This window comes from Corvus kubaryi, unplaced genomic scaffold (genome assembly GCF_017639235.1).
Source record: "Corvus kubaryi isolate FWS band 111438036 unplaced genomic scaffold, C.kubaryi_AGA036_p1.0 37398, whole genome shotgun sequence".
NCBI lineage: Eukaryota > Metazoa > Chordata > Aves > Passeriformes > Corvidae > Corvus > Corvus kubaryi.
Genome location: NW_024581137.1, coordinates 42,809,725 through 42,836,948, shown reverse-complemented (window position 1 = coordinate 42,836,948; position 27,224 = coordinate 42,809,725). Strand labels below are relative to the sequence as shown.

Below are 27,224 nucleotides of genomic sequence, written 5' to 3'. Positions count from 1 at the left end.
ATGTTAGGATTAGGAAAATTTAAGCTAGGGGAGTGAGGGAGGGAGAAAAACAATAAAATAAGACAAAGATACACTTTAGGTTTTGCTTTTTAAACTCTTCTACTATTCTTGTTTATTTCAGCTTTCATAAGATGGTTAATAGTGAAAAAATCCAGTTGCTTTACTGTATGCTTTGCAACTGGTACATTTTTAATAGTTTTGAAAACATAAGGAAAAAATCAAGTTTCATTTTTTGAGAAGAAACCTTGAAATTCACAATATCTAAAAGACTTTCAAAAAGATGTGGGTATTTATACACATTGGATAATCAAATTACTTGATAATTGAGTTAATATTAAAAAAAAGAAAAATACATAAAAAACCAATAATGCCAAAATAATCTTATGCTTCTTTACATGTATATTCATCACGTAGAGGTGCAGACAGTAACAAGCCAAACAACTGACTGAAATTAACACAGCTAGCAGAATAATGACAGAGGAACCTGTTGTGGGTTTTCTGAGTCAATGCAGAAGAGGACATTCAGCATCACCAGAAGTTCTGCAATGACACATTCTGAGATGCTACAAAGGGTCTCAGTATTGTCAAGTTATACAATTCCTGACCAGGAAGATTCCTATAGCCAGCTCTCATTTTCTGCACTTTCAACTGCAGCATTCTTCTTCTCAGCTGTTCCATTTGCATTGCTTGTTTCTTCCAAAACTACCACTAAACTTGACAGGGTTGTGTGAGGATCAAGCAGTTTCACAAGAGGTATGTCCACCTTTCTCTCTTGAAAGACACGGTTCTGAATTGTCATAGCTAACATAGAGTCTATGCCCAAAGATGAAAGTGGTGTATTCATGGTTAGTTCATCTGCGTTCACTCCTGTGAGGTCACTCACCAGTGAGGTGATGTAGTCCTCGGATTTGAGAAAGGCAGTCTCTGGGACTTCAGTTTCCTCAGGGGTTCCAATCTTGTTCCTGAAATCTTCTGACATAAGTGATACAAAGCGACTTTTGAGTGAAATAATCCAAGTGAAAACATGATGATACAAAGCTTGAAAGTTCAATTTGACAACAGCTTGCTGTGGGTTGTTTATAAGTAAGGTCTTCCTGAGATACTCATGAATTTCATGCACTTGCAGAATGTCTATGCCCTTGGATCCCAGGATGCTCTGAATGTGGCTTTGATTGAGCAGAATGCCAAGGTTCAAAGCACCCCAGTTAATGGCCTGGCCTGAAAGCCTACAGTTCCTCCGGTAGAGGCAGAAGAGATCCAGGAAAGAGTTTGCAGCTGCATAGTTTGTCTGGGTGGCATTGCCCAGAAAGGAAGTAACAGAGGAGTAGCACACAAAGTAGTCCAGCTCCTGGCCTCTGGTAGCCCAGTGAAGATTTAGGGTCCCTGCGACCTTTGGGCTCAGCACTTTGTGAAAGTCAGCCAGCCTCAGGACTTCAAGGTGGCCATCGTGCAAAGCAACAGCACTTTGGAATACACCTTTGATCGGACTCCCCACAAAGGTGTTGGCAATGGACTGGAAAGCCTTCTCAACATCACCGGTCAAAGTCACGTCACACTGCACAGACACTACTTTGCTCCCTTTGTACTGCTGCTGCAAAGCCCTCATCTCTTCTTGCTTCTCGCTGCTGGGAATTCTCCTGGAGAGTATTGCAATACACCCTCCTCCATTCTCGGCTATGAATTTCACCGTTTCAAAGCCAAGTCCAGTGAGCCCCCCCGACTACCACATAAACAGCGTTCTGCTTGAACAGCTGCCTCTGGGGCTCGTACAACGGGATATCTGAAAGCACACTGATGTCCTTCTGCCTTCTCAGGACAGCAAGGGGAACAGAAGTGCAGGTAAAATAGGACATCACAGAGTTTAGCCCTTCAAAGTTCTCCGTCTGCTGAAAAACAGAACCCGAGAGATGTCTAAACTGTTTCATATCCATGGAACTGACCCAGGCATGTACAGTCTTGTGCAATTCCTTTAGAGGTGCTTTCCGGAAGAGGCTGGAAACGACAAGGACATGAAAGCTGATGTTTTCATGATCAATTTCACTGACATTCTGGATACATTCGGACTGTTGATTGCCACACACCATCACCACATCTTTAAGAAAGTACATGTGGGCCAGATCCTCCAAAGACAGTCTGTTCACTGGAGGAAAAAGAACAAGGGCATTGCACAGGTTGATATACTGGAATACGTTAGGAGCGGGCTTTGCAAGGACTGTCCTCCAACCCATTTCTTCTGCTGCTGCAGAAAGAACGTGGCACAAAACCGATGATGGCTCTGTAGTTATAATACCCAAAGTTCTGCCATGTTTCCCCTTGGGTAACCTCTGAGTGAAAATTTCCCATGCAATGATGAAGTATGACACACAAGGAACACTCTGGAGGAAGGGGAATTTCTTTGCCTTGAAACAAACTGTTGCTGGAATCTGAACTCTGGATGACACAGCAGTGGGATAACATGAAACCACATGATCTCCCACTTTCACTTTTCTCACGTCAATGCCTGTTGCAGTGACTGTGCCGCTGAAATCAAGAGCTAAAAGTCTGTGTCTGTCTCCCACTTGTGAGTTCCAATACAGTGTATTACCAAAGTTGCAGCTAGAAACACTAATGGGAAAATAATCTTCTGACTGGAGACAAATTTTATCCACTTGAATTTCAACACTCTCTTTGTCCAGCTGAGTAGCAGCGCCGGTGGATAATTCCCCAGACAAGTCTTTTGCTGCATACGCATCAGAAGTGTACAAAGTGAACGTTTGTGATTTCTGGAGAGATCTTACGGGTTGGATGTAATCTGCATCTACAAAAGGTGTGCGTCTGATTTCGGACACATAAATCCTTCCCTGGCTGATGCAAACTTCTGGATAGTCCCCACCTTTGTATTTGACAAGAACATCTGCTAGCACTGAGATGTCCAGGGAGGTGGAAGAGCTGAGGTCAATCAACTGAAATGTGATTTCTGGAACTTCAACAATACAAGTTCTGGTCATGCCATATAATGCAAACCCACAGTTAACGTGGTCCACATATCTCTCCGTTGTTCTGTAGGTGATCACTCTGATGGAACAGCGGGATGTCTTCTCTCTTAGTGCCACCACTACCTGGCGATAGGCTTCACAGCACTTTGCCAACTGATCTACCGCTTCCCTTGGGAAGTCTTCATTTAACTTTTGAATTCCCCACAGGAAGAGGATTTCATCATAAGCCTCAACCTCTGCTCTCATTTTATTCTGTGTCTGGCCTTCCACAAGGCATTCCCAGTCTTCATACATAACATATCTCGAAGCAGGATGCAAGTACTTTTTGAGCTGCTCAGCTATCCCAAATCTGTCTGCAAACACAATGACTCTGGGCTTAAACCCCAGATGTCCAATTGTCTGTGAAAGAGAGACTTCTTTCCACTTGTTTTCAAACAGGAATTCATTGTCTCTGGAAGATGCTTCCTTCACAAAAGTGATGGCAACACGCTTGAGCTCAGCCAAAACAGAGCCGTGTTTGTCCACAAAGCATCCACAGACCTCAAGGCAGTTTCCAGTGGACTTGCTCATTCTCATATATATCATCATTTCTTCCTCCAGTGGGCGGAGCACCACCAGGCTGTCTATCCCTGAGGGAAAGCCTGCTCTGGACTGGAATGTCCTTGAGGTCAAGACAGCGGTCATCTGCAGAAAACAGTCGAGCAGCACTGGGTGCATACAGTAGCTGTACATGTCTCTGACAGTCTCCTCATTCACCTTTATGCTGGTTATAGCTTCCTTTAGCTCCTGGCAATAATGCACATCACTGAGCTGCCTGAATATGGAGCCATACTGAAAGCCAACCTGAGACAGTGCTTCATAAACCTCCTCTCTGCTAATCACTGACCTGCATCTTCGATAGATGGCTGGGAAGGAGATGCTGCTTTCTTCCACCACAGTTTCAGGCTGCTTTGCCACTTGGCCAGCAGCATAAACCGCGCTGGAGGAAGAGAGAACCTCAAAGGTTGTCATGGCTTTTTGCGGACTCAGCTTGATACTCAGCACTTGGGAACTCTGTGTGAGAACACACGGCGCAGAAAAACTGATACTCAGCTGGCAAGTGCTCAGAGGCACTTTAGGCCTTGAGTTGCTCATCACAGAGGCCAGACCAAGCTCCACATAGAAAGCACCAGGAACTAAGGCCACCCCATTGTTCTTGTGCTCATATAAGTATGGCGTTGTGTCCTGGGACACCAGGCAGCCAAACTCCACATTGTCACTGTTTATGCCATAAATCAAAGGATGACTGGCACTGACACCTCTTTGGTTTGCTTGCTGATGGATATCCAGACAGGCCATGAGTTTTTGGCGATCAAACTGATATCGTGGAATGGCCACCGGAACACTTTGATACCTGTTATAAAAGTGCTGCCAGTTGGGATTATACCCCAGTTCAAACAGATTTCCTACCAGAGTGAAGAGCGTCTGATATTCTACATCCGTTTGCAAAGAGGACATCACCTTTGTGCCTTCTCCTAGAGTTTCCTTTATGCTTCGCTGCAATGCTCGGTGAGGACTTATTTCCACAAACACCACGTTTTCCCTGCCTCTGGCTGCACTTTGGATGGCTTGTGTGAAAGCAACAGGCTCACGTGTATGCTGCGCCCAGAATCTGCCCTGAATAAAGTCGTTTTCAGATGCAGCCACACCAGTCAGTGTTGAAATCACTTCAATCTCCCCCTTCTGCTTTTCTAAAGGCTCTATTTTTTCTTCCAGCTCCCCGAGGATCATATCCATGCTGGGGCTGTGGTATGCAACTGGAACATTTAAAACATGAAGAAAGATGTTTCTCTGTCTGAAAGCTTCAGCTAAGTCTCTCTGGACAGCTTCCACAGTGCCTACACTCCCAGACAAGGTGCAGGAAACGGGGCTGTTGAAAGCAGCAATGCACACCTTTCCCGAATAGGGATGCAGGCGTTCAGCAATCTCTTCAACAGGGATGTTTCCAACCACCAACATTCTGCCACTGGCAGTCTTTGCCTGCAGCCTGCTCCGGTGATAAATGACTTTGACTGCATCTGCCAGCGAAAGGTACCCAGCAATATGTGCAGCAGCAACTTCCCCCACTGAGTGGCCAACAGCAGCAATGGGCTTAATACCCCAGTGCTTCAGGAGGGAAGCTACAGCAACCTGCAGGGCAAACAGCAAGGGCTGGGAAAGCTCTGGATTCAACAAGTCCTTTGAGCTACGATTTCTCCCTGGCAGGAGGCTGATGGCAGCGTGCTGCTGAAAAAGGTCTTCTATCTCCTTACACTTGTCTCTGAACACTGGCTCTGAGCTCAGCAGTGCCTCACTGAACTCCTGCAGCGTGACACCATTGCCACAGAACACAAACACCAGCTGTGGTTCCACCTTGGACATGGCAGGTTCAGTGCTCGCCGCCAACTTAAGCTCTTGCTGCAAGTGTTGGAGGGAATTTGTGACAAACGCTTTTCGGTACCTGTAGCTGGCATGGCTTCTTCTGCAGGCAGATGTATAGGCCAGGCTTGGGAGAGTTACAGAGCTCCTTGTGCTCAGCTGCTCAGCTGTATCTGCCATTGCCATCTGGAGGGACCTACGGGATGCTGCTGACAGCAGAACTAATTCCAGGGGCTTCTTAAAGGCAGGAAGAGCCTCTGGCTGCTTCACCTGCCTGACTACAACATGAGCATTGGTTCCTCCAAATCCAAAGCAGTTGATGCCAGCTACTCTTCCGTACTCACTGGATTCTTCCCAGGGCTCTACAGCTGTGGCCACGGCAAGGTTTAATTTCTCTGCATCGATGCTGCTCATCTCCTTCGAGTAATGCAAGGATGGAACAATCTTTCCATGATGCATCATCAGGAGCACTTTGATCAACCCGGCTGCTCCAGCAGCCGATTCCGTGTGCCCAATATTTCCTTTCACTGAACCGATTTTCAGAATGGAAACTCGGGAAGACCTGTTCTTGCTAATGACACTACCCAGGCTTTCAGCTTCAGTAGGATCTCCAGCAGCAGTTCCGGTGCCATGGGCTTCAATGTACTGCACAACTGAGGGATCAACACGACTTTCATAAATGCTGCGCAGTAACTTCTCTTGCTCTATTTGAGATGGTCTCGTGATCGGAGTCATGGACCTGCCGTTCTGATTGACCGCACTGATGTTTATCACACCCCAGATTTTGCTGTAGTCTTCCTTTGCCTGTTTCATAAAAAGTTGAATTATCTTTAATAATACTAGTAGTCCACCGTGAAAGATGTCACCATGAACCTTCCAAGCCTGGTACGGCCCACAGACTACTACCCATTACTGATCCTCCATGTAGGGGGTGAGGTCATGGCAACACGTAGTCTGAAAGCAATCAAGAAAGATTTCATGGCTTTGGGACATTTGCTAAGGAAATCTGAGGCACAGGTTATTTTCTCTTCCATACTTCCAGTTCAAAGCAGCAATATTGAACAAAAAATACTGAAAACAGCAGTAGTTTAAAGCATTAACACAGAAAGAAGGAGACAGGCTGAGTCTACTAAGACATGGCTCCACAGCTGACGTCACCACCAAGATTTTGGGGGTTTTGACAATGGAATGGCCTATGCAGAGCCAGGCATGCTGGCATCAGATGGGACTCACCTCTCTGAGTGAGGAAGGAGAGTCTTTGCGCAGGAACTAGCAAGACTCCTTGGAGATCTTTAAACTAGTTATGATGGGGGAGGGCAGTAATATCAGGCTAGTCCCTAGCAACCCGGGGGATACTATGAAAAAGTGAGGGATAGGGTACTTCTGAGGCCCCTCTGCAGGTGACTCTGATATGTAGCAGCCACACTGGAGCACACCAGCAATCTTACAGAGACAAGCCAGGGGCTCCTGAGATAATAGAAGCCAACATGGAAATATCAGAGAAACACCTCAGTACCAAAAGAAGGCTTATGAGGGAGTATCTTGATCAAGCACCAGCAGTCAAAGATGCAACCACTAGACAGGGCTATGGGACATCCCTTCACACCTCCACTGGGATATTGTCACCATCAAATACTTCTATTAAGTGCTGTACACCAATGCACACAGTAGGGAGAACAAACAGGAGGAACTAGAGATCTGTGTGCAGTCACTGGGCTTCAATCTCATTGCAATTACAGACATGGTGGGATAGCTCCCGTGCCTGGAATGTTGTCAGGAAGGGCCACGCTGTCCTGGGGTGATGTTATAAGGGTACTTTTTTATTCCTTAACCATCTGCTTAATGCCCAAGGACACTGTATCTTTAAGATGGACCTGGGGACAGGGCCTGAGTCACAGGACCTGGGTGCGGGTCGGGTCAGTTGAATGGCTCAACCCAACAGCTCGGGGCTCCAGCAGTCTCGGCAGTGTTCAGGAGGGAGTGTGCCAGGAGCGCTGTGTTGCTCTTTGGGTTTTTTTTGTTCTGGCTAGCTGGGAAAAGGTTGTGTTGGGTTTTTTTCTCTTCCCTCCCCCTTGCCTCACTGCCTCCCTTCCCTTCTCTCTGGTCCAGGGAGCCTGTGGCCCCTGCTGGTCCAAGCCGTCTGTTCCCTCTCCAGGAATTTGTTGTATTTTGAGTTTTGTTTTTTCCTGTTCTACCCTGTTTTGTTTTGTGTTAATAAACAGTTTGGGGTTTTTTCCCCACTTTCACTTGCTGTTACCAATTTGTCTCATTGGAGGAAAAGGGGAGGCCCTTTTCCCTTTGGAGGAGGAACTCATTCCAGAGTGCTTCCTCCTAAAATTTTATCTCCAAAAACTGAGACACACACACTGTTTAGGAGAGACAGACCAGGAAGGTGCAGTGGTGGAGTTGCCCTCTATGTGAGGCAACACTTGGAGTGTACCAAGCTCTGCCTTGGTGAGGATAAAAGGGCAGACTAGTAAGGGTGACACCATTGTGGGTGCTTGCTACAGGCCACCTGATCAGAAGGAGGAAGTGGATGAGGCCTTCTACAGGCAGCTGGAAGCAGCCCCACAGTCACAGGCCCTGGTTCTTGGGAGGCTTTAACTACCCTGACATCTGGAGAAGCAAAACAGTGAAGCACAAACAGGAGGTTCCTGGAAAGCACTGATGACAGCTTCCTGTCACAGGTAGTGGAGGATCCCACAAGGAATGCTGTGCTCCCCGACCTTATACTAACAAACAGGGAAGGCCTTGTTGGACATGTGAAGGTTGGGGCAGCCTTGGCTGCAGAGACCATGAGATTGTAGAGTTTAGTATTGAAGGGAGAGGAAGCAAGACAGAGAGCAAGATTTCAACCAGGGACTCCAGGAGAACTAACTTTAGCATCTTTAGGGATCTTCTTGGAAGAATCCCATGGGAGAAGGCCCTGAAGGGAAGAGGGGTCCAAGAGAGTTGGTTGACATTCAAGGCTCATTTCCTACAGGCTCAAGGACAGTGCACCCCAGTAAGACAGAAAGCAGGTAAAGAGGGCAACAAACCTCTGTGGATGAATAAAGAACTCCTGTTATTACTCAAATATAAGCCAGAAATATATGGGAGATGGAAGCAGGGTCAGGCCACTTGGAGTGAATGTAGAGAGGTTGTCAGAGTAAGCAGAAATTAGACTAGAAAGGCCAAGGGCCATCTGAAATTAAATCTGGCCAAGGAAGTTTAAAGGATAACAAAAAGGGCTTTTTCATATACATCACAACAAAAGGAAAATTAAGGATAATACGGATTAATTAGTAAATGGAAGGGCAACCCTGATAACAAAGGATGCAGAGAAGGCAGAGTTACTGAATGCCTTCTTTGCATCTGTCTTCAGTGACAAGACCAGCCCTCAGGGATCGCTGACCCAGGAGACTAGGGTAAAGGAATGTTGAAAGGAAGACCTTCCCTTGCTCAAGTAGAATTGGGTCAGAGAAAACCTAAACAAACTTGACATCCACAAGTCCAGGGGCCCTGACAGGATGTATCCATGAGGTCTGAGAGAGCAGAGGGACAACATAGCAAGGCTGCTCACAATCATCTTTGAAAGGTCGTGGTGATCACGAGACATGCCTGAGGACTGGAAAAAAGCAAATGTCACCCCAGTCTTCAAAAAGGGCAAGAAGGAGGACCAAGGAACTACCAATCAGTCAGCCTCAGCTCAATCCCTGGAAAGGTGATGGAGCATCTCATTCTGGAGGCCATCTCTATCCACAAGGAAGATAAGGTGATCAGGAGTGGTCAACATGGATTCATTAAAGGTAAATCATGTTTGACCAACCTGATTGACTTCTATGATGAAACAACTGCCTGGATGAATGAGAGGAGAGCAGTGGATATTGTCATCTCAACTTTAGCAAGGCTTTTGTCACTGTCTCTCACAGCATCCTCACAGAAAAACTCAGAAAGTGTGGACTGGATGAGTGAACAGAGAGGTGGATTGAGAACTGGCTGAATGGCAGGTCTCAGAGGGTCATAATCAGTGGCACAGGGTCTAGTTGGAGGCCTGTCCCTAGTGGGGTCCCCCGAGCCCAGTATTATTTAGTTTATTCATCGAGGCTTGGATGAAGGGGCAGAGGCCTCCTCAGCAAGTTCACTGTCAACACAAAGCTGGGAGGAGTGGCTGATACCCCAGAGAGCTGTGCAGCCCTTCAGAGAGACCTTGACAGGCTGGAGAGATGGACAGAGAGGAACTGTCTGAAATTCAACAAGGGTAAGTGCAGGGTCCTGCACCTGGGGAGGAATAACCCTCTGCACCAGGACAGGTTGGGGGTCAACCTGCTGGAAAGCAGCTCTGCGGAGAAGGACCTGGAGGGATCCTGGAGAACATCAAACTGTTCATGAGCCCAGAAGCATGCCCTGGGGTCCAAGAAGGCCAATGGTACCCTGAGATGCATTAGGAAGAGCACTGGCAAGACTGCTGAGGTGATCCTGCCCCTCTACTCAGCCCTGGTGAGGCACATTTAGAGTGCCGTGTCCAGTTCTGGGCTCCTCAGTACAAGAGACACATGGAGCTAATGGAGTGGGTCCAGAGGAGAGCTACGAAGATGATTAAGGGACTGGAGCATCTCTCTTATGAGGAAAGGCTGAGGGAGCTGGGCCTGTTCAGCCTTGAGAAGAGATGACTGAGAAGGGGCCTCATCAATGTCTGTCAGTATCTGAAGGGAGGGTGTCAGAGGATGGATCCAGGCCCTTCTTGGTGATGCCAAGACACAGGACAAGAGGCAATGGGCTGAAACTGATGCACAGGAAGTTCCACCTGAATAGGAGGAAGAAATTCTTCACTGTGCAGATGACCAAGCACTGGAACAGGTTACTCAGAAAGGGATTGGATTCTCCCTGGAGATATTCAAGAATCATCTGGACACAATCCTGTACAAATTGATCTAAGATAACGTGGCTTGAGCACAGAGTTTGGACCAGAAAACCCACTGTGGCCATTTCCAACCTGATTGATTCTGTGGTAATCTCATGCTTTCTCTGTAGAGAAGACAACAATACCATGACAAAGCCAAGAGCACACAGAATATGATGCTAACTTTTAAATGTGGGATCCTTTTCCAATGCTAGGGGAAGTGCATGAATGCTTAAGAAACGCTTCATTAATCTTAAGATTGAATTGGAAAAACTTCTCTGGAAAAGAAGTTATTAGAGCTGAAGACACAAAATCCAGGCAAGCAACCAGTCTTATTTCAGGCTGCTTCACAAGCAGCCTTACCTTTTTCAGTGGTTTGAGGAAAACAACACCACAGCCTTCTCCCCTTCCATAGCCATCTGCCTTCTTGGAGAAGGGTTTGCTTATGCCCTCCGGAGAGATCATTTTTGCTTTACTGAGAGACACAAAGGTGCGGGGATCGATGATGCAGTTCACCCCACCACAGATTGCTGCCTCACAGTCTCCTGGAGTCAAACAGAAACATACTCATGTTGAGATGGCCCAGGTGATAGATAGGAACAGTAGCAATCCTGATTCCATTGTCCAGCATCTCTCCAGTCCCGTTACCTGATTTAATGGCTCGCAAGGCGTAGTGCAGAGCAAAAAGAAAAGATGAACACGCAGTGTCAACAGTCAGGGACGGTCCAGTCAGATTAAATGTGAAAGAGACTCTGTTGGCAGCAATGCTCATTGCTGTTCCAGTACCATCATAATGATTTATTTCACTCACTGCTCTGCTGGTTATGATTTCATAGTCTCGATTCATGAGACCTGGAAAACATCAGATTTGTGTCAAGTTAACCCAAGCCAACAACAGGCACGTACAGCTCGAAACCTGACGGCGTGTTTCGGTTTTCAGCGTTAAGACAAAACCACGTGGCATCCGTGCTCCTATGGTGAAGCTTTGCTCCAACACAAGTCAAAGGCAAAACTCACAGCAATTTCCCCTGGACTCAACTTACACAAACATACCTAACACTTGAAATTCCTACCTGCCCTGGAAACAACAGGCCTTTCCTGATGGCTTAGCTCACTGTGTGATGCAGCTAAGGTCTCCGTAGCCTGCCGAGACCCCTGTATCTCAGTTTGAGACGGCGTGGTTTAGTTCAGCTATGAGAATAGTTATCAACAAGTTACACATAGCATAGCTTGGATATAAATGTACAAGACATTAGCTTCAGTTCCTCAGATGTACCAAGTTAAAGGTCACAGCACAAACTACATCCAATACTTTGTATTTATCATCACTTTTCACACTGTGAGCCAGTAAGAAATAGAAAAGAAGAAGGGGGCCTCTGAGAGCAGTTGTGTCCTTTTTCTGGGAACACTATGCTCGGAATACCGTGGATCCCCAAGTCCACATGTGGACAATGCAGTACCTGTATTCAGAGAGCAAGGAATAGCGCCCTCAGTGGAAGAAGAGCACTCTCAGACTAAAAGGTAATCTAAAGCATTTCCCCTATAGGCACATCAGCCAAACTACCCCAGAAAACTCCTCCTTAAAGAGACACAGATTACACCAGCAATAATGTGCTGTTCCTCTAGTATTGTCTTTTAAATGTCTTCCAACAGCCCTCGGTATCATCTCCTCAGTAACTTTTCTGGTACTGACACAAGCAGTTGGACAAGTGCACCCCTGTACCATTCTAATGTCCACAGGAGGATTTCTGCTGCTTTGAAAGGATATTAACCCCCACAACACCTTAACCAACATTATACTGGAAAACAGTATGCTGGGCAAAAAGGGTAGGCCTGTGTAGAAGCCCAGAAGATAAGGGGCTAATGTGTACATGTCAAACACTGGCTGCCAGATACCCAGGGAGCCAACCAAGGATTGTCAGTAATAACCAAGAATTGTTGAAAGAACAAGAGGAGAAGGGCACCATGGGGAAGTAGGGCAACACTTTTCTGGGATAAACATTCCTTGTTCTGCTCCAGAGACACAACCACAGAATCAAATGGGTTGGAAAAGACCACTAAGGTCATTGAGTCCACCATATGGTCAAACCCCACCCCGTCAACTGGACCATGGCACTAAATGCCACATCCAGTCTTTCCTCTAACACCTCCAGGGACGCTGACTCCACCACCTCCCTGGGCAGCCGATTCCCATGTCCAGTCACCCTTTCTGTGAAGAATTTCTCCCTAATGTCCAACCTGAACCAATCTGGCACAGCCTGAGGCCATGTCCTCTCATCCTGTCGCTAGTTGCCTGGGAGGAGAGGTTGATCCCCACATCACTACACCCTCCTTTCAGGCAGTTGTAGAGAGAGATAAAATCACCCCTGAGACTCCCCTTCTCAGGCTAAACACCCCCAGCTCCCTCAGCTGCTCCTCATTGGACTTATGCTCCAGACCCTTCCCAGCTCTGCTGCACTTCTCTGGACTTAACTCCAGCACCTCAATGTCCTTCCTGAATTGAGGGGCCCAAAGGGGACACAGGACTTGAGTTGTGGCCTCACCAGTGCCACATACAGGGGAAGAATCACTGCCCTGCTCCAATAGTGGTCACACTATTGCTGATACAGGCCAGGATGCCACTGGCCTTCTTGGCCACCTGGGATCACACTGGCTCATGTTCAGCTGCTGTCCACCAGCACCCCCAGGCTCTTTTCTGCTGGGCCACTTTCAGACCACTCTGTCCCCATCAAGAAATGAAAGACAGCATCATCACAGAAGTGAGAATGAAGCGTTGACCCAAGGTCAGTCTGGGCAGGGGAAGGGTCAAGAGCACTCAAGACCCAAGACCTTCAAAGCATCTGATGCATTTCCAGAAAAGACTGAAAGAAGGGACTGGACATGACAACTAATTTGCATAGAAAGAGAGAAACATGTCTTCAGGGCAGGGAAACCTGTCTATAAAAAAGGTATCCCCATCTAGGCCAGGGGGTGCCCCCAGGACACTGGACATGTCATTGGCCAGACTCATGCTGGAATCAGGAGTGCTTATCTCTTTTTCACTCCTTTTCTCTTTCTCTCTCCCTTTCTTTATCTCTTCCTTTCCCCCTTTTCTACCACCCTACCTCTTTATCCACAACCCGCTGCCATGTGCTGATATAGCAGGTCAGTGACCAACATTCCAATTTCCATGCCAAGTGTGTAATTTATTAATAAAACTTTTCCTGCAGACCTCATCATTTACGAATCCTGGGTGTTCCCTTCCCCTTAAGGGTGAAACGTCACAGCCTGGCTTGGGAGTATCTTTCCCAAGAAGGGCTGGGTTGGGGAGGCAGTTTTAACTCTTTCCTGCTTCACTTCAGTGTCTGAACACAGGAAGAAGAGCACCAAAAAGAGACACAGGAATTCTACCATGAACTCCCAGAGTCTCCTGGTAATTCTTACCAAAAGTAACCAGTAGTGCCATAGCACAGTAGCCTTAGATCTCCAGGCTAGATCCAGCCTAGATCCAGCCTAGATAACATGGAAAGGTTATGAAGGAGTGCTCCAATCTTTGTGAGGTTTTCTTTTCTTTGCTGTGAAAGTTTCATCTTACCAATAAAAACACCTGTTCTGGTGCCACTGACAGATTCTACAGGAACTCCTGCATCCTCCAGGGCTTTGTATGTGCACTCTATCAGTAACTTCTGCTGTGGGTCCATGCGTTCAGCTTCCATATTATTAATCCCAAAGAGGTGGTTGTCAAATGAATTAAATCTGAAATGCACAGACCAGAATATGATATGACATATGTATAGAAGATGCTTTTACTTCTAGACTCACAGTAAGCATTTTTTGCAATGAAAAGCAGAGCAGTAACTGGTGTTTAGGCCACAGGTCCCATTTCCGAAATTCAGAAGAAAATGTTTATAAACCAAAGATGTTTCATGTCCCACCACAAAATAGGTCATTTTATCAATGATTCTGCATTTCAGAGGTAAGAGCCCGCTCCTACCCATTTTTATTCTTATAGTTATTGCACTAGTACCAACTGGATTCCTCAGATCATGAAATGTGCAGAATGAGACTCCCTCTGCTGTAATGTGGTCATGGCCAACGAGTTATAAACAAATATTGTTTTCTACATCATTTTAAGCCAATACGGACCAATGCTTCACAATTTAAAACCAAAAGGTAGAGGATCAGCTCGGGTGTTTTCAAGGGATACCCATGCTTCTCCAACAATATATTCAGAATACTTTCAGTGGGTGTATGTGTGTGTTTGTCTTTAAAAGCACCTTCAAAATTGGCCCATGCTTACAAAAGACCAAGTCCAAGTTCAATCTTGTGTCCCAAGATCAGGTTTGTATGGCCTTCTATCATCTCTTGATTTCAGAGCAGGATTCAATAGCTAACATGGCACTAAGCAGTAAATTAATTCTGGGTCCTGTGATTCAACCTGGCCAAGTATCAATCTCAGGAGACAATAACATTTCTTCTGTGCATGTCAACGCCTCCTTTGAATAAAGCTCTACAGCCTGAGGATTTAAGGTGAACGTGGAATTCAAGTAACAGACACTTATGCTGACCTTAATCTGTAATCTGCTATTCTTCACACTGGTCACAGCCCCTGAACAGCTGTACCCATATCTAAGTACCACACAAACCCGAGGTGCAGCAGGGTAACACACTCACTCATCGAGAAGAGCAGCTCGTGTTGTACATATTTTTCCTGGCTTGTTATCATCTGGATCATACCATTCCTTGGCATTAAATCTCTCGGGGGGGATTTCTACCGTGCAGTTTTTGCCTTCCTCCAGGACTTTCCAGAAATTGTCAATTCCATCTCCTGTTGTACAGGTTTTTAAAACAGATTAAATTATGCACTCCCCCTCCCCGTGCTGGCTCAGAAATGCACAATCAGCTACAAGGACCTCCCACGTGTCAATCTAGAGCTGCTCAAGAAGACTTGCCACAGAAAGAAGTGATCAGTCTTTGGTGAGAGGAAAATGAAAAAGCATCACTGATGTCCTCACTGCTTGTCTAAAAGCAAAGGAGCCCCACAAAATCCTTAACCACCTTCTCTCCCCATTTCCCTACCATCTCACTGCATCTATTCTACATACTGTAATAAAGCAAGAAGCTTTCTTGGAGGAAAACCCAACCAGTTTATGGTACAGGCAAAGCTGATGGTAATGTCCAGCCCCTGGTCTGTCCTGTCCCTAGGCATGCAGAGTCCTGTAACAATGCACAATCACCCAGCCAGTGAACACGCAGAAAGTTCAAATCACCCCAGACCCATCCAGCTCCTTTGTATGAGTTTCGTGTGCAGCTCAATGCCCTGCCCACGGCCAGCACTGCAGCTTCTTCTGTCTGTCTGTCTGTCTGTCTGTCAGCAGACAGATTCAAACCAATTCGTTTCCACCACAGCGCCGCCTTTCAAAAAGATCCCACAGGCAGCAAAGCAACAGATTCTGCTAGGGGAAAAACATGGTGTTTTCCTCCATTTCAACATTAATAAAAGACTCTGCTTTTCAATGTCCACTCAGAGCCTGCTTTGCTTTTACCCCCGACTCACCTCCGGGAAAGTTGCATCCTATTCCAACAATAGCAACTTCCTCTGCAGTCTCAATCTCCATCTCCTGGGCTGCACAAGACAGGAGTAGTGTCAGTCCAGTCAAACAATTATGCATTTACCTTTACATAAATACTCGGTTAAAAGGTGAACTTCCCACAAACACACAAACTTGTTCGAAACTTGATTAATCTTGAATCATCTACTGTTGGTTCTGACGACAAACGACACTTCCCACAAGTGACCTGAGCTGGACTATATTTTTCCTCTTGTCTCTACTTTTAGAGGAAAATCCCCAGTATAGAAGTGACAGATGATTTCTTTTTCCTTGATTCTGGGAAAGGAACTTGTCAGATGACAATCAGTTCAATTGAACTAATTAGAACTCGCTAGGATGCCCACCTCTAAGCCCTGCAGTCCTCCTGGACTTCCTTCAACCAACAAAGAGGAGATGATTCCTCTAGAAAAGTTTTGTGGGGAATTCTTGGCAGTGGGGAGAGATTCTCATCTCAGGGATACCACAGCAAGTCCCAGAGAGCCTTTCTCAGTCACTGACTGACAGCAGTGAAGCAGAGATGAGGCAGTTTTACAGCCCCACACATCATTCAGAGTTACCATTTCTCGGAGGTTTGATTTGAAAGGTGAAATCAGAAATAACTGCTCAGATTCACACTTTGAAAAATTTACTTCCAGGTTCCATTAGCTAGGAGAGAAAAAGTTAAAAGGCCACCTTGCAAAAATAAGGAGATGAGAATCTGGCTTTCTAGAAGCAAATTCCATTTTACCAATAAGGTAAATTCAAAATTGACACAAGAATTATTTCCTTTAAATTCTTTCAGAATTGTCTGTGATTTCTATGGTTCTATGTTTTCTTATTTTAATGTAATTGCTAAACTAAAGCTGTAAAGCCCAACAAAATACTTTGTACAAAAGTACTTCTAAGCATTTTTCCTAAGTTGGCACTTAAATAGCAAGTAATAGAAAATTACGGACTTTCAAATTACAACATAAAACACGTCTTTGGCATCTCTAGAGCTATCCAGTGAGCTATATAACTCTTACCTTATATCATCCCAGTGGGGTGGAGTAATAAGCTGAGTCTGTAGAAGTCATTTATGTAGGATTCTGTGTGGTTTCTTATTGAAATACACATGCTAAATCATGGGGAAAATGCAAATATAATTAATCAGTGACTTGACCAAAGTTCAAAACTACTTCCCTGAAGTTGTAAATTTCTTGAAGTCAGCAAGTACAAGAGTACTATCCATCATCGTTAGCAACCAATAAACTGAAGTTATGTTGTAACAAACCAAAGATTCATAGAATGGTTTGCATTTGAAGGGACCTTAAAGATCCTCTACCTCCAGCCCCCCTGCTATGGGCAGTGCTAATTACACTAGACCAGGTTGCTCAAAACCCCATACAGCCTGACCTTTATTACTTCCACAGATGGAGTATCCACAACTTCTCTGGGCAACCTGTAAAAAATTTTGTCCTAATACCTAATCTATCCTCTTCCAGTTTAAAGCCATTCCCCTTGTCCTATCACTACATGACTTTCTAAAAAGTCCCTCTCCATCTTTCTTACAGAGCCCCATGGGTACTGGCAGGCTGCTATAAGATCTTCCTAGAGCCCTCCTTCTCCAGGCTGAATAACTCCAGCTCTCTCAGTCTGTCTTCATAGGAGAGGTGCTCCAGCCCTCTGATCATCCTGAAATAGCCCAGGAAATTTTTGTGATCTTAAGAATATGATTTAAAATACTCTGTCTTTAAAGTAGCAATTCAATTTGGTTTGCTCTTAATATCAACAAATATGAACAAACAAACATCTATTTGTTGGAGGCATTGTGAAAACGAACCTTCCCAGTTCTGCCTTGGACGGCTTTAGAATTATTATGATTTGGCTAAACTTTTCAGAGCTACTAATTAGTGAACTAAAGAATCTTAACAAAACACAAGCAAATTTTATATGAGAAATGATTGAATCCCCCTTCCTAAACCAGGAGGGATAGCCATGGACTGCAAACAGGACACGAATAAAGTACAGAAAAGCCTTGCACCAGCTCTCAAGGCAATGTGCTGTTGAATTTCCTGCCATATATCCTAAGAGAGTATTTTAACTTTGCCTCACTTCTTCTATTTATGTTAATCTGTGTGGTGACTATAACACATTCTGCAATATACATGCTTTTCAGTTGTGGGTGCAGAATATGATGAGGGCAATTTGCTCACTAAAATTCAAAGGAAAAAATTTCCTTGGGATAATGCAACTAAGTTTAAAGGGAAATAATTTCATTTTTAATCACACTGATAATAAAGCCACAGTTTCTGTTTTGTATCAAGATTAAATTACAACTGTGCTATAATCTGTCTCCCAGAAAACAGAGCATAGCCCTGATGTAAAAATATGTTTGCGTGGGAATCTTTTGTACGAAAATGTTTTGTATGTTAATTTTGTATCATAAAAGCTAATTTTCATAATGTATAGAATTAGCCAGCGGTGTAGGAATATTACCTATAAAATTCTTCCAACTATATGTGAATGCAGTCAAGAAGAAAACACACATCCTCAACAAACCCATTCACATTTATTCCAGGGTGCAAAATTAATCAATAATACTACAAGAGCTGGGACCCCTCTTGAAACTCGGCTGATTGACACATGTTAATACATGTACCCATTGAGGATATCCCTCTATGGAATATAAAAATTAAGGCCCGCTGTAAAATTCTATAACTAATTTCAAAACATATTGAATCAACATCTAAGAGATACAATAGTGTTACCTGTCACACCCACTACCCATTAAATAAAACCCCACTGATTCCTGGGATTCACAGGGTAGGGGCACTGATTAATGAGAATTGGGTTGATGACTACAACTGAATTTACAGTTTGAACTATTGGATGCGGTATGATTACTCATGTTATTGATTCAGCTGTTTCTATCTTTTCTCCTATTATCTTTCTTCATCAAGTCCATGGACAACCCATAAACTGAAGAAGATAGCTGGGAAAGAGATATTTATTACAATGTTTGAGTCACGGGGTAGATGTCAGAGACTGAAACAGGTCATGCCTCAAACACTGATAAAAAGTTCTGCTTATTACAGCAAAACTGTATAAAGAAGCCATTGAAGCCCACCCCTCCCTAAAGAATGCCTGACTGGAACTTTCGATTGAAAATCAAACTGCTGAGATTAGATAAAGGGAAATCCATTCTTCCATCATCTGAGGCCTGGGGAGAAGTAAACAAGCAAACAAGGAAAAGAAGGAGAGCCAAACCCAGCAGCCGTGCTGAGGTTCTTCCCTGGCTGGGTTTGGGCTGGGGGAGACCACAGCCCACAGAAGCCAGGAGCATTTGGGTGTGTGGCGTAACCTCTGATCAGAGACAGCAAACACCCACCCTCCCTTACACAAACTGGCCCAGCTGTGGAACCCCCAAATCCATGTGCCACATCCATGGGACATTCAAGTACGAGGCAGCTGAGGCAGTGCCTTAATCCATCCAAGACCCCCTGAAGTGCTCCCCAGAGTGATGCAACAAATCCAGAGCCTGTTGTAAGAGACAATAGCAAACCCCGCCCCGGCCCCCAGGGAGGTGCCTGGGTTTTCCTACCCAGCCTGAGCGTGCATTAACCCATGGGGTTCTATGCTTTTTGGGGGGACCTTCACCAAGAAGACCAGCTGGAGAGGACCAACGGAACATCACTGGGATCCGTGGAGTGGTGATATTTTCTTTATTCTGTCTCTGTCACTCTCCTTCTGTCCTCCCCACCTCTGTTCGTTCTTTCTTTCTTTCTTTCTTTCTTTCTCTCTCTCTCTCTCTCTCGTATTTACTATCAAAAAACCCCCATACTATTGACTTTGGCATATGGTCTCATTTGCACCTTAATTCGGGCAGAGGCATTTCTAATAATTTTAATAACCAGATCTCAACACCCTGTAAGACGAAGGGGAAGTCTTACTTTCTCCAGCCTTTTCTCACCTCCAAGTTCTGGGACTCCTGAGGGTCATTCTCAGCAGTAAAGACCGAGGCAAAGAAGACATTCAGTAATTCTGCCTTCTCTGTGTCTTCTGTTACCAGAATACCATTCTGATTCAGCAGCAACCCAACATTCTCCCAAATCTCCCTTTTAATGCTGATGTACTTGCAGAAGCCCTTCTGTTTTAAGGTCCTAACCTATGTGATTTCTCTAAGTAGGTCTTTGAAAAGGCCGAAGTTAGCTCTCCAAAAGTTTAGGAATCTAGTCCTTCTTGAAGCTTTGCTTCCTCCATGCAGGATCCTGAGTTCCACCATCTCATGGTTACTACAGCCAAAGCTGCCCCCAAACTTCACATCTTCAACCAGTCCTTCATACTTTGTTAGTACAAGGTCCAGCAACCTGTCTCTGGTCAATTTAGGTCAGCTGTCCCAGCTATGTCCCCTCCCTGCCTCTTGCCCACCCCCAAACCACCCTGAAGAGGAGAGTAAGAAACACAAGACTTGACTCTCTGCAAGCATTGCTCAGCAATAACCAACCACAGATGGTCACAAGTCTAATACAGCCTGTATTAGACTGTGTCAGAGATGGAATGTTATAATTTATGGCTTAAGCATCCTCATGAAGAACTTTTGCCTATTATAGCAAAACTGTATTACAAAAGCTGCAGAGAAGACCACCAAAACCCCCAAATGGGGCCCTGAACTGCTCACTGCCCGTTGATGAAGAACACATTTGCAGAGAGATCAAGCTTAGCATCTTCAGGGTGGAGACCACAGCCTCAGGGCTATCAGCTGCCAGGCTCAAACAGACCCTCACACCAAATGGTGGGGGGAGGAGGAGAGGTTTTGGGTGTGTAGTGAAAAAAGCCTCTGGTTCCAGGCAGTGAACACTTACAGTGAAGCTGTAGGGCCCCTTCACCCCAGGAAAAGCCACATCCACATGAAGGACAGCAGAGGGGGTGTCATGGCCCATCAAAGACCCCCTCCATAGGGGGCCCCAGACCCTGCATCAAAGCACTGCAACATGATGCAACAGATCCACAGTGTTGCAAGGGACAGCGTCAAACCTAGACCTGTTAGGAGAGGTACCTGGGTGTTCTCACCTGCCCCAAGTGTACATTAATCCACTAGATTCTATACTTTTTGGAGTGGCATGGCAGCAGGGGACCCTCACCACCAAGAAGACCAGATGGAGGGGACCATCGAGACATCATTGGAATCCCTGGAAGGATGATAAGTTTCTACCCAACCCCTGTCACTCTCTCCCTGTCCCCCCATTCCCCCATCCACACTTCTTTCTCTCTTTTTCTTTCTTTCTTTTTTCTTTCTTTCTTCCTCTCTTTCTCTTTCTTTTCTTTCTCTCTTTTTCTTTCTTTCTCTCTTTCTTTCTTTCTCTCTGCTTCTTTTACTATTAAATAAGATATATCAATTTTTTGGCACCAACATCTAACCTCGTTTGGTTTTAATCATGTTTTTTGGGTATATTGAACCTTTCTGGGTCCGATCCATTTTATTCACAGAGGCTTAGCTTCCTTTCTCTTCTGTGTTTAAACCAGTTTGTAACAGCCTGACAGTGACACGCACCAGCACAGCACAGAGATCTGCCACAGAGCATTAGGACTTCTGGACAGAAGCAAGATGGGTAAGTAAAAGGCTGCATGCAGCTTTGAGATAAATAGTAAAGGGGAAGACCTTGGTGCCTCCCTGTTTGTATGTGTAGCTTGGCAGTCACCTTGAAGGGGGTGGGCAAGGGGTCTCAGGCAGGAGATGCAGCAGTTCTGCAAGTCTGAGTTTTGGTACTGCTTGTAAACATGAATCTTCTTATGGCTAAGACCTCATCTGATACCAGTATTTTTCTATATAGCACACTGCATAAAATAAAAGAGCCTATGGCTTCCCATAATGTCAAAAGTTCATTGGCAATTTTCCCTCCCAGTCTGTGGAGGGGCTGCTTCTGGAGCAAGGTATAGTTATGGGTATGACAGAGTCTGGACTGAGGACAAGAACTATCTCTGTTGTGTTCCAAAACCACTGAGAAATGACATTATGATGCCTTTGTGATCTGCGTCTACCCTATGTAAAAAATTCTTCTTTGAAGGTAAAATACAAACATTCATAACATTCATTGCTGATACAGTTAAAGTGAAAAATATAATAAATTTATAACTGCCCATGACTTTAATTACAGGGTTTACAAGGAAGTCACATAAATAAAACAGGTTGTAAAAACATAATTTATTTACACTTCCTTATTACATTGAAATACTGAGCAACATTCAAACTGTTAATGATTTATGAGGAAAGCTGTAGAAATGGCTCAGAGTCAAGTGAAATGGCACTTCTTTACACCCTATTTCACAAAAAATTAACCTACATGGGATCATAATCTAATCTTTGTCACCTGCATACTTTTCTGCATGATCGAAAAAAACAGCAACGAAGAAACCAAAGGAGAATAAAAAACACCTTCAAAATCACAGAGAAGATTCCATTCACAGACAGATATCATATTGTTCCAAATGAAAGCATGAAGAAGGCAAGACAGACCCACTATGGAGAATTACCTCACTTACCCCTCAGCAGGGCACTCCCCACCTTGTTCTCTTGCATGACAAGAACTCTCTGTGAGGGGAATCACAAAACTGAGAAAGACAGGTAATTAGAGATGTTCAGGGTTGAGGTTGAGGTTCTGTTCCACACCAATTAACAGTCTTCCCTGTTCAGGTAAAATGAGTTTGTTTGTTTGTTGCTCTTCAGTGTATTGGGTTTGTTTTAAACTCAGACCATTCACAATAATGCATGAGACAACAAAGGGATTTGGAATACTTCCTGGCAATCTGCCTCTCCCTAAAATCTTGCTTCTATAATCCTGTAACCTTAGAACGACCCAGAAGAATCTGGACAGACGCATTTTTGCTTTACTGGCAGAATAGTCCTTTAGAAGACATTACTCTTCTAAAGAGACTTTATGGAAGTGGCAGAAAAGCACATGAACTGTGAGGGGGGAGTCTGCTGCAGATCCAAATAAATCTGCACACATAAATTGAAGCCTCTTTACCTTGAACTGCTCACCCACTCTAGACGGTGACTGCATAAGGATCTCCTTAAATGGGAGATGAGTGTCTAAGTCCCTGTAACAGTTACTGGAGGTCTGCTCAATAAAGGCAATGGAGCACTGTGGTGGTGCATCCCCCTCCCTTCTTCAGGCCACACTGTGATCTGAGACATGCTCATTAGGCCTCGGCCTTGATGAACAGCACCTGGGCTCAGCTCCTGTTGAGCTTATCAGAAACACTGTCTGCTCCCAGGAACTGCTGCTGTCTAGTGAGCTCCAGGATTTTCCATGAACAGCCTTGGAAACTATTTTCCTTGCCTGAATGGCATAATATCCCTGTTCTCACACTTTCAAAGAAACTGTGCTGACCCAAAGTGTGGCCAGGTTGCAACACTGTTCTGAATAAAGCCCACTCACTTGCAGCCCTATAAACAGCAGTCCAAAATGAGTCCTTCTGGGCTGCAGTGGGCTGCGACCAGTGACCTCCCTCCAAGTGGGGCCTCTCAGAGTCAGAGAACTCTCAAGTTTGCTGTACTTGGAGAATCACTGAACAACAACAAATCCTGGGCCAAAACCCCCACTCCTCGAGGCTCAACCCTTCACCTACTGAGAAGACACGAAAGTATCCAAAGTGAGTATTTCACTGCCTCCAAGGGGAATTTCTCACAGGTGCCTTGCACTGACCTTTATGTCTGTGTGCATATACACGTACACATATGCTATAACAAATCTAGGAGAAATGCTACTCTCTTTGATGTTTAAGTACCTTAGGTATCTAAGTAAGTTAGGCCTGTAAGTAAGTTTAAGTTATAACCCACATTTAATGCTGTTTATCACTAATCCCTTGCTAAATTTGTAAGGTTAAGTTTTAAGATACAAGTTAAGTACTGTTGAGTGTTGTTAAGCTTTTAGGTTGTATTCCTTTCTGTCCTTGCCCTTTCTATCCTTTGTCACATGCAACTAAACACACACACACATGCAAACATGCACAGATAGTTCTGAGTTCATTTCTGTTTTGACTGATTGGATTTTGTTCCTTTTTTTCCTCGCTGTGTCTTAATTGTCCTGTAAGTAGAAGAATGAACCTTGCCAATGAACCTTGTTTGTGCTGTTGCTTAATATTAAATCTGGTTTTCACTGATATTCTTGTCAGTGATTTTTTAAGTGATCTTAAACACTCATTCATATCAAGCACTGAAGAGAGCTGGCTGTTGGACCAATGCCACTGCAGTACTGCAGGGACTTCCTGTGGTCAGTGGAAACAAGGCACTGCACCCAGCCCTGGCAACAGGGCAGGATGGGCAGAGGGCTTCCTCCTGCACTTGGCCCTGCCCAGCTGCACAGCTCAGGGGTGTCAGCCTTGGGAAGTGCTCACAGGCAGGAGGCACCATCGCTGAGAAATGGCTCTGGGACTGGGAGCTCCTCACTGAAAAGAACTGAGAAGCTTGATGCAAGCAAAACCCACTTCCTTGTCCCACTCTTTCACAGAAATGCCACAAATACAAAGAAAGATACAGCCCACAGCTCCTTGCACTGACGAAGAGAAGTGATACTTCCACTGCTTTCAGCTTTGCTGCATGTTATGTAAATACCATAAAAACTGCAGGGGGAAGTAAAATTTTCAAGAGAAAGATGTAGGTGATGCTACAATTAGTGGCAGTGGTCAAAATTTTCATGTTTCTGCTCTGTTCCATAAAAACAATTTTATTGCTTTTATTTTAATGCTTGGAGCTTGTGGTTGTTTTGTCTGGGATAAATTAATTTTCTTCACAGTAGCTGGTACAGGGCTGTGTTTTGGATTTGTGCTGGAAACTGTTGATAACTGAGGGATGTTTTAGCTATGGCTGAGCAGTGCTTACGCAGTGTCAAGGCCTTTTCTGCTCCTCACCCCACCAGGGAGGAGGCTGGGGGTGCACGATGAGTTGGGAAGGGACACACCCAGGACAGGCAGCTGTAATCAACTCGTGGGATATCCCAGACCATATGGTGTCATGCTCAGTATACAAAGCTGAGGGAAGAAGAAGGAAAGAAGGAAAGGGTGATGGTATTTGTCTTTCCAAGTCACCATTACACACGTGATAGAGCCCTGCTGTCCTGGGGATGGCTGAACACTTGCCTGCAATGGGAATTAGTGAATTCATTCCTTATTTTGCTATGCTTGTGCATGCAACTTTTGCCTTTACCTATTAAACTGCCTTTATCTCAACCCACAGGTTTTCTGACTTTTACCCTTCCAATTCTCTCCCTCATCCCCTGGGGAGTGAGTGAGTGGCTGTGTGTGGCTTAGTTGCCAACTGCGGTTAAACCAGGACAGATGTCCTGCACCTGTCCTTTCTCTTTATTTGACAAATGTCATAATGGAATTTAAGTTCAGAGAAATGCCAGGTTTATTCAGCTTCTGTTTTTTGCCCATGTGTCCTCTGACTAGTCCAGAACTAGCAATGAAAGGGCCTTTGGCAGTTCCAGGTTCAGAACTTCCTAGCAGCACAAATATCCAGACAGGCCATGAATTTCTTGTGATCAAATGGGTACTGTGGAACAGGCACTGGGATACTCAGAGAAATGATTCAGGTAAAGAGCAAATGATGCACAGAGAGGCTGCCAGTCTGGATTACACCCCAGACCAAATGGGCTTGTGATATCCAGTGTTAGTGTGCCAAGTGTCTACATATCACTTAACCTCTCTTTGAGGATGTTTCTACAAACACTTGGGGTTTTATCCTGTTTCTGTGCTATTGCTTGCCTAAAAACAAGGCATTGCTCAGTGGTCTCTGAAGAAGCAGCAATCCCAAGAAGTGTTGGATCCACTTCTGTTGGTTTAAATTCAGTACTATTTTTTCCTTGGTTTCTAGTAGGGTATTCAAGCTGTGAAGCACAACTGAGACATCTAAAAGATAAGGACAAACGTTTCTTCTTTTGCATTCTTGTTCTAGTTTCAGCTGAGATATTTAATTTTCTTCTTACTAGCTAGTACAGTGCTGTGTTTTAGATGTAGTATGAGAACAAAGTTGGTAACAAACTGATGGTTTCTTTGTTGCTTCTAGTTCTTACTCTAAATCAAGGACTTTTCAATTTTCCATGCTCTGCCAGCGAGAAGGTGCACAAGAAGCTGGGAGGGAGGATGGCCAGAAGAGCTCATCTGAGATAGTCAAAGAGTTGTTCATACCCTAGAACATCATGTTCCATATATAAACTGGGGGGATTGGCCTGGAGCCGCCGATTGCTGCTTGGGGGTGGGATGGGTCAGCAGGTGATAAGGAACTGTATTAAATGTGACTTGTTTTTCTTGGGTTTTATCCCTTTCTCTCTCTCCCCTCTTCATTACTATTACTATTAATTTTTATTATTATTATTACTATTACTATATTTTACTTTATTTAAATCACTAAACTGCTCTTATCTCTACCCATGAGTTTTACCTTTTTCTGCCTTTTATCCCCATCCCACTAGGGGAAGGAGGGGGAGGGATTTAGCAAGTGGCTACCTGGTAGTTTGTGGCCAGCTGGAATTAAACCATGACAGTGCTAAAACCAAATGTTTCTGAAAAGCACCAGCAAATTTGACATTTCTATGGGGAGGTACCTTGGCAAGCCCAGAGAGAGCAATTGATTTCTTGCTTTCAGCTGCTCAGGTGTGTTTTATATTTTGGGAAAAGAGAAATAGTTCCAGGCTTCCTCTACTGGGAGGAGCAGTCGGTATTTTCATAAACCATTTGAGGCTTTGTTTCCCATAAACCTATCCCCCCTCAGCCCCATATTTTCCCAAACTCACCAGCTTCTTATTTCCATAAAGACACCGAAAACAGGAACTTTCACTTCTTCGTAACTCTGTTGTGCATGCATTCAAGGACCACAGATATTGAACAGTCTCTTCACTGATGTGATGCAAACATTCTTTGAAGAAAATTTAATTAACCCCAGTTGATTTTTAACCAAGTCAGTGTTCAGAGTAAGCACTTTTGAAGACTGCCCAACTGATCAATGATCAACTTGGTAAATAGACCAAATGGAGTCTTGTTTCAAACTGAGCTGGGTTTGCAGCCACAGTATGGACTGTCTGTTCAGATTTAACACACTAGTATTTGTAGCATGTAATCTATAAAATGCAGCCATAATATTTGTTCAGAAATGTCAACAAGAATTATCAAAGCTGTTCCTACCGTGTTAACTCTAGTGTTCAGTAGCTCTAGTATTTCCACATATTTTAGTTCCTTCTATGGACCTGAGAAGATATATGTCTCAAGTTGTAGCAAACAGCACTCTCTTGCCGTTAAACTACTGACTTTATGACCCCCAAAATATTTGAATCTGTATCTTCTGTCCCCATGTCACAAATTCCAGATGTCTTTCTGCTGGGTGAGAAAAATACATGACTTCTACAGTATCTTCTTCCCACC

General features: G+C 44.6%; 1 protein-coding gene and 1 long non-coding RNA gene across 2 annotated transcripts; both read right to left on the bottom strand.

The window, feature by feature from the left end:
* Positions 1-86: 86 nt before the first annotated feature.
* LOC121671913 (mycocerosic acid synthase-like) lies at positions 87-26,686 on the bottom strand. Its single transcript, XM_042044242.1, is given in 8 exon segments — positions 87-1,720; positions 1,722-6,176; positions 10,618-10,799; positions 10,903-11,106; positions 13,829-13,989; positions 14,908-15,061; positions 15,791-15,859; positions 26,600-26,686. Coding segments are annotated over 7 exon segments (6,321 nt in total). The 5' UTR covers positions 15,852-15,859; positions 26,600-26,686; the 3' UTR covers positions 87-616.
* LOC121671914 lies at positions 7,097-8,516 on the bottom strand. Its single transcript, XR_006018667.1, has 3 exons — positions 7,740-8,516; positions 7,454-7,456; positions 7,097-7,160 (listed from the first exon to the last, which is right to left on the bottom strand). It is a non-coding gene; the product is annotated as an uncharacterized LOC121671914 (long non-coding RNA).
* Positions 26,687-27,224: the final 538 nt, after the last annotated feature.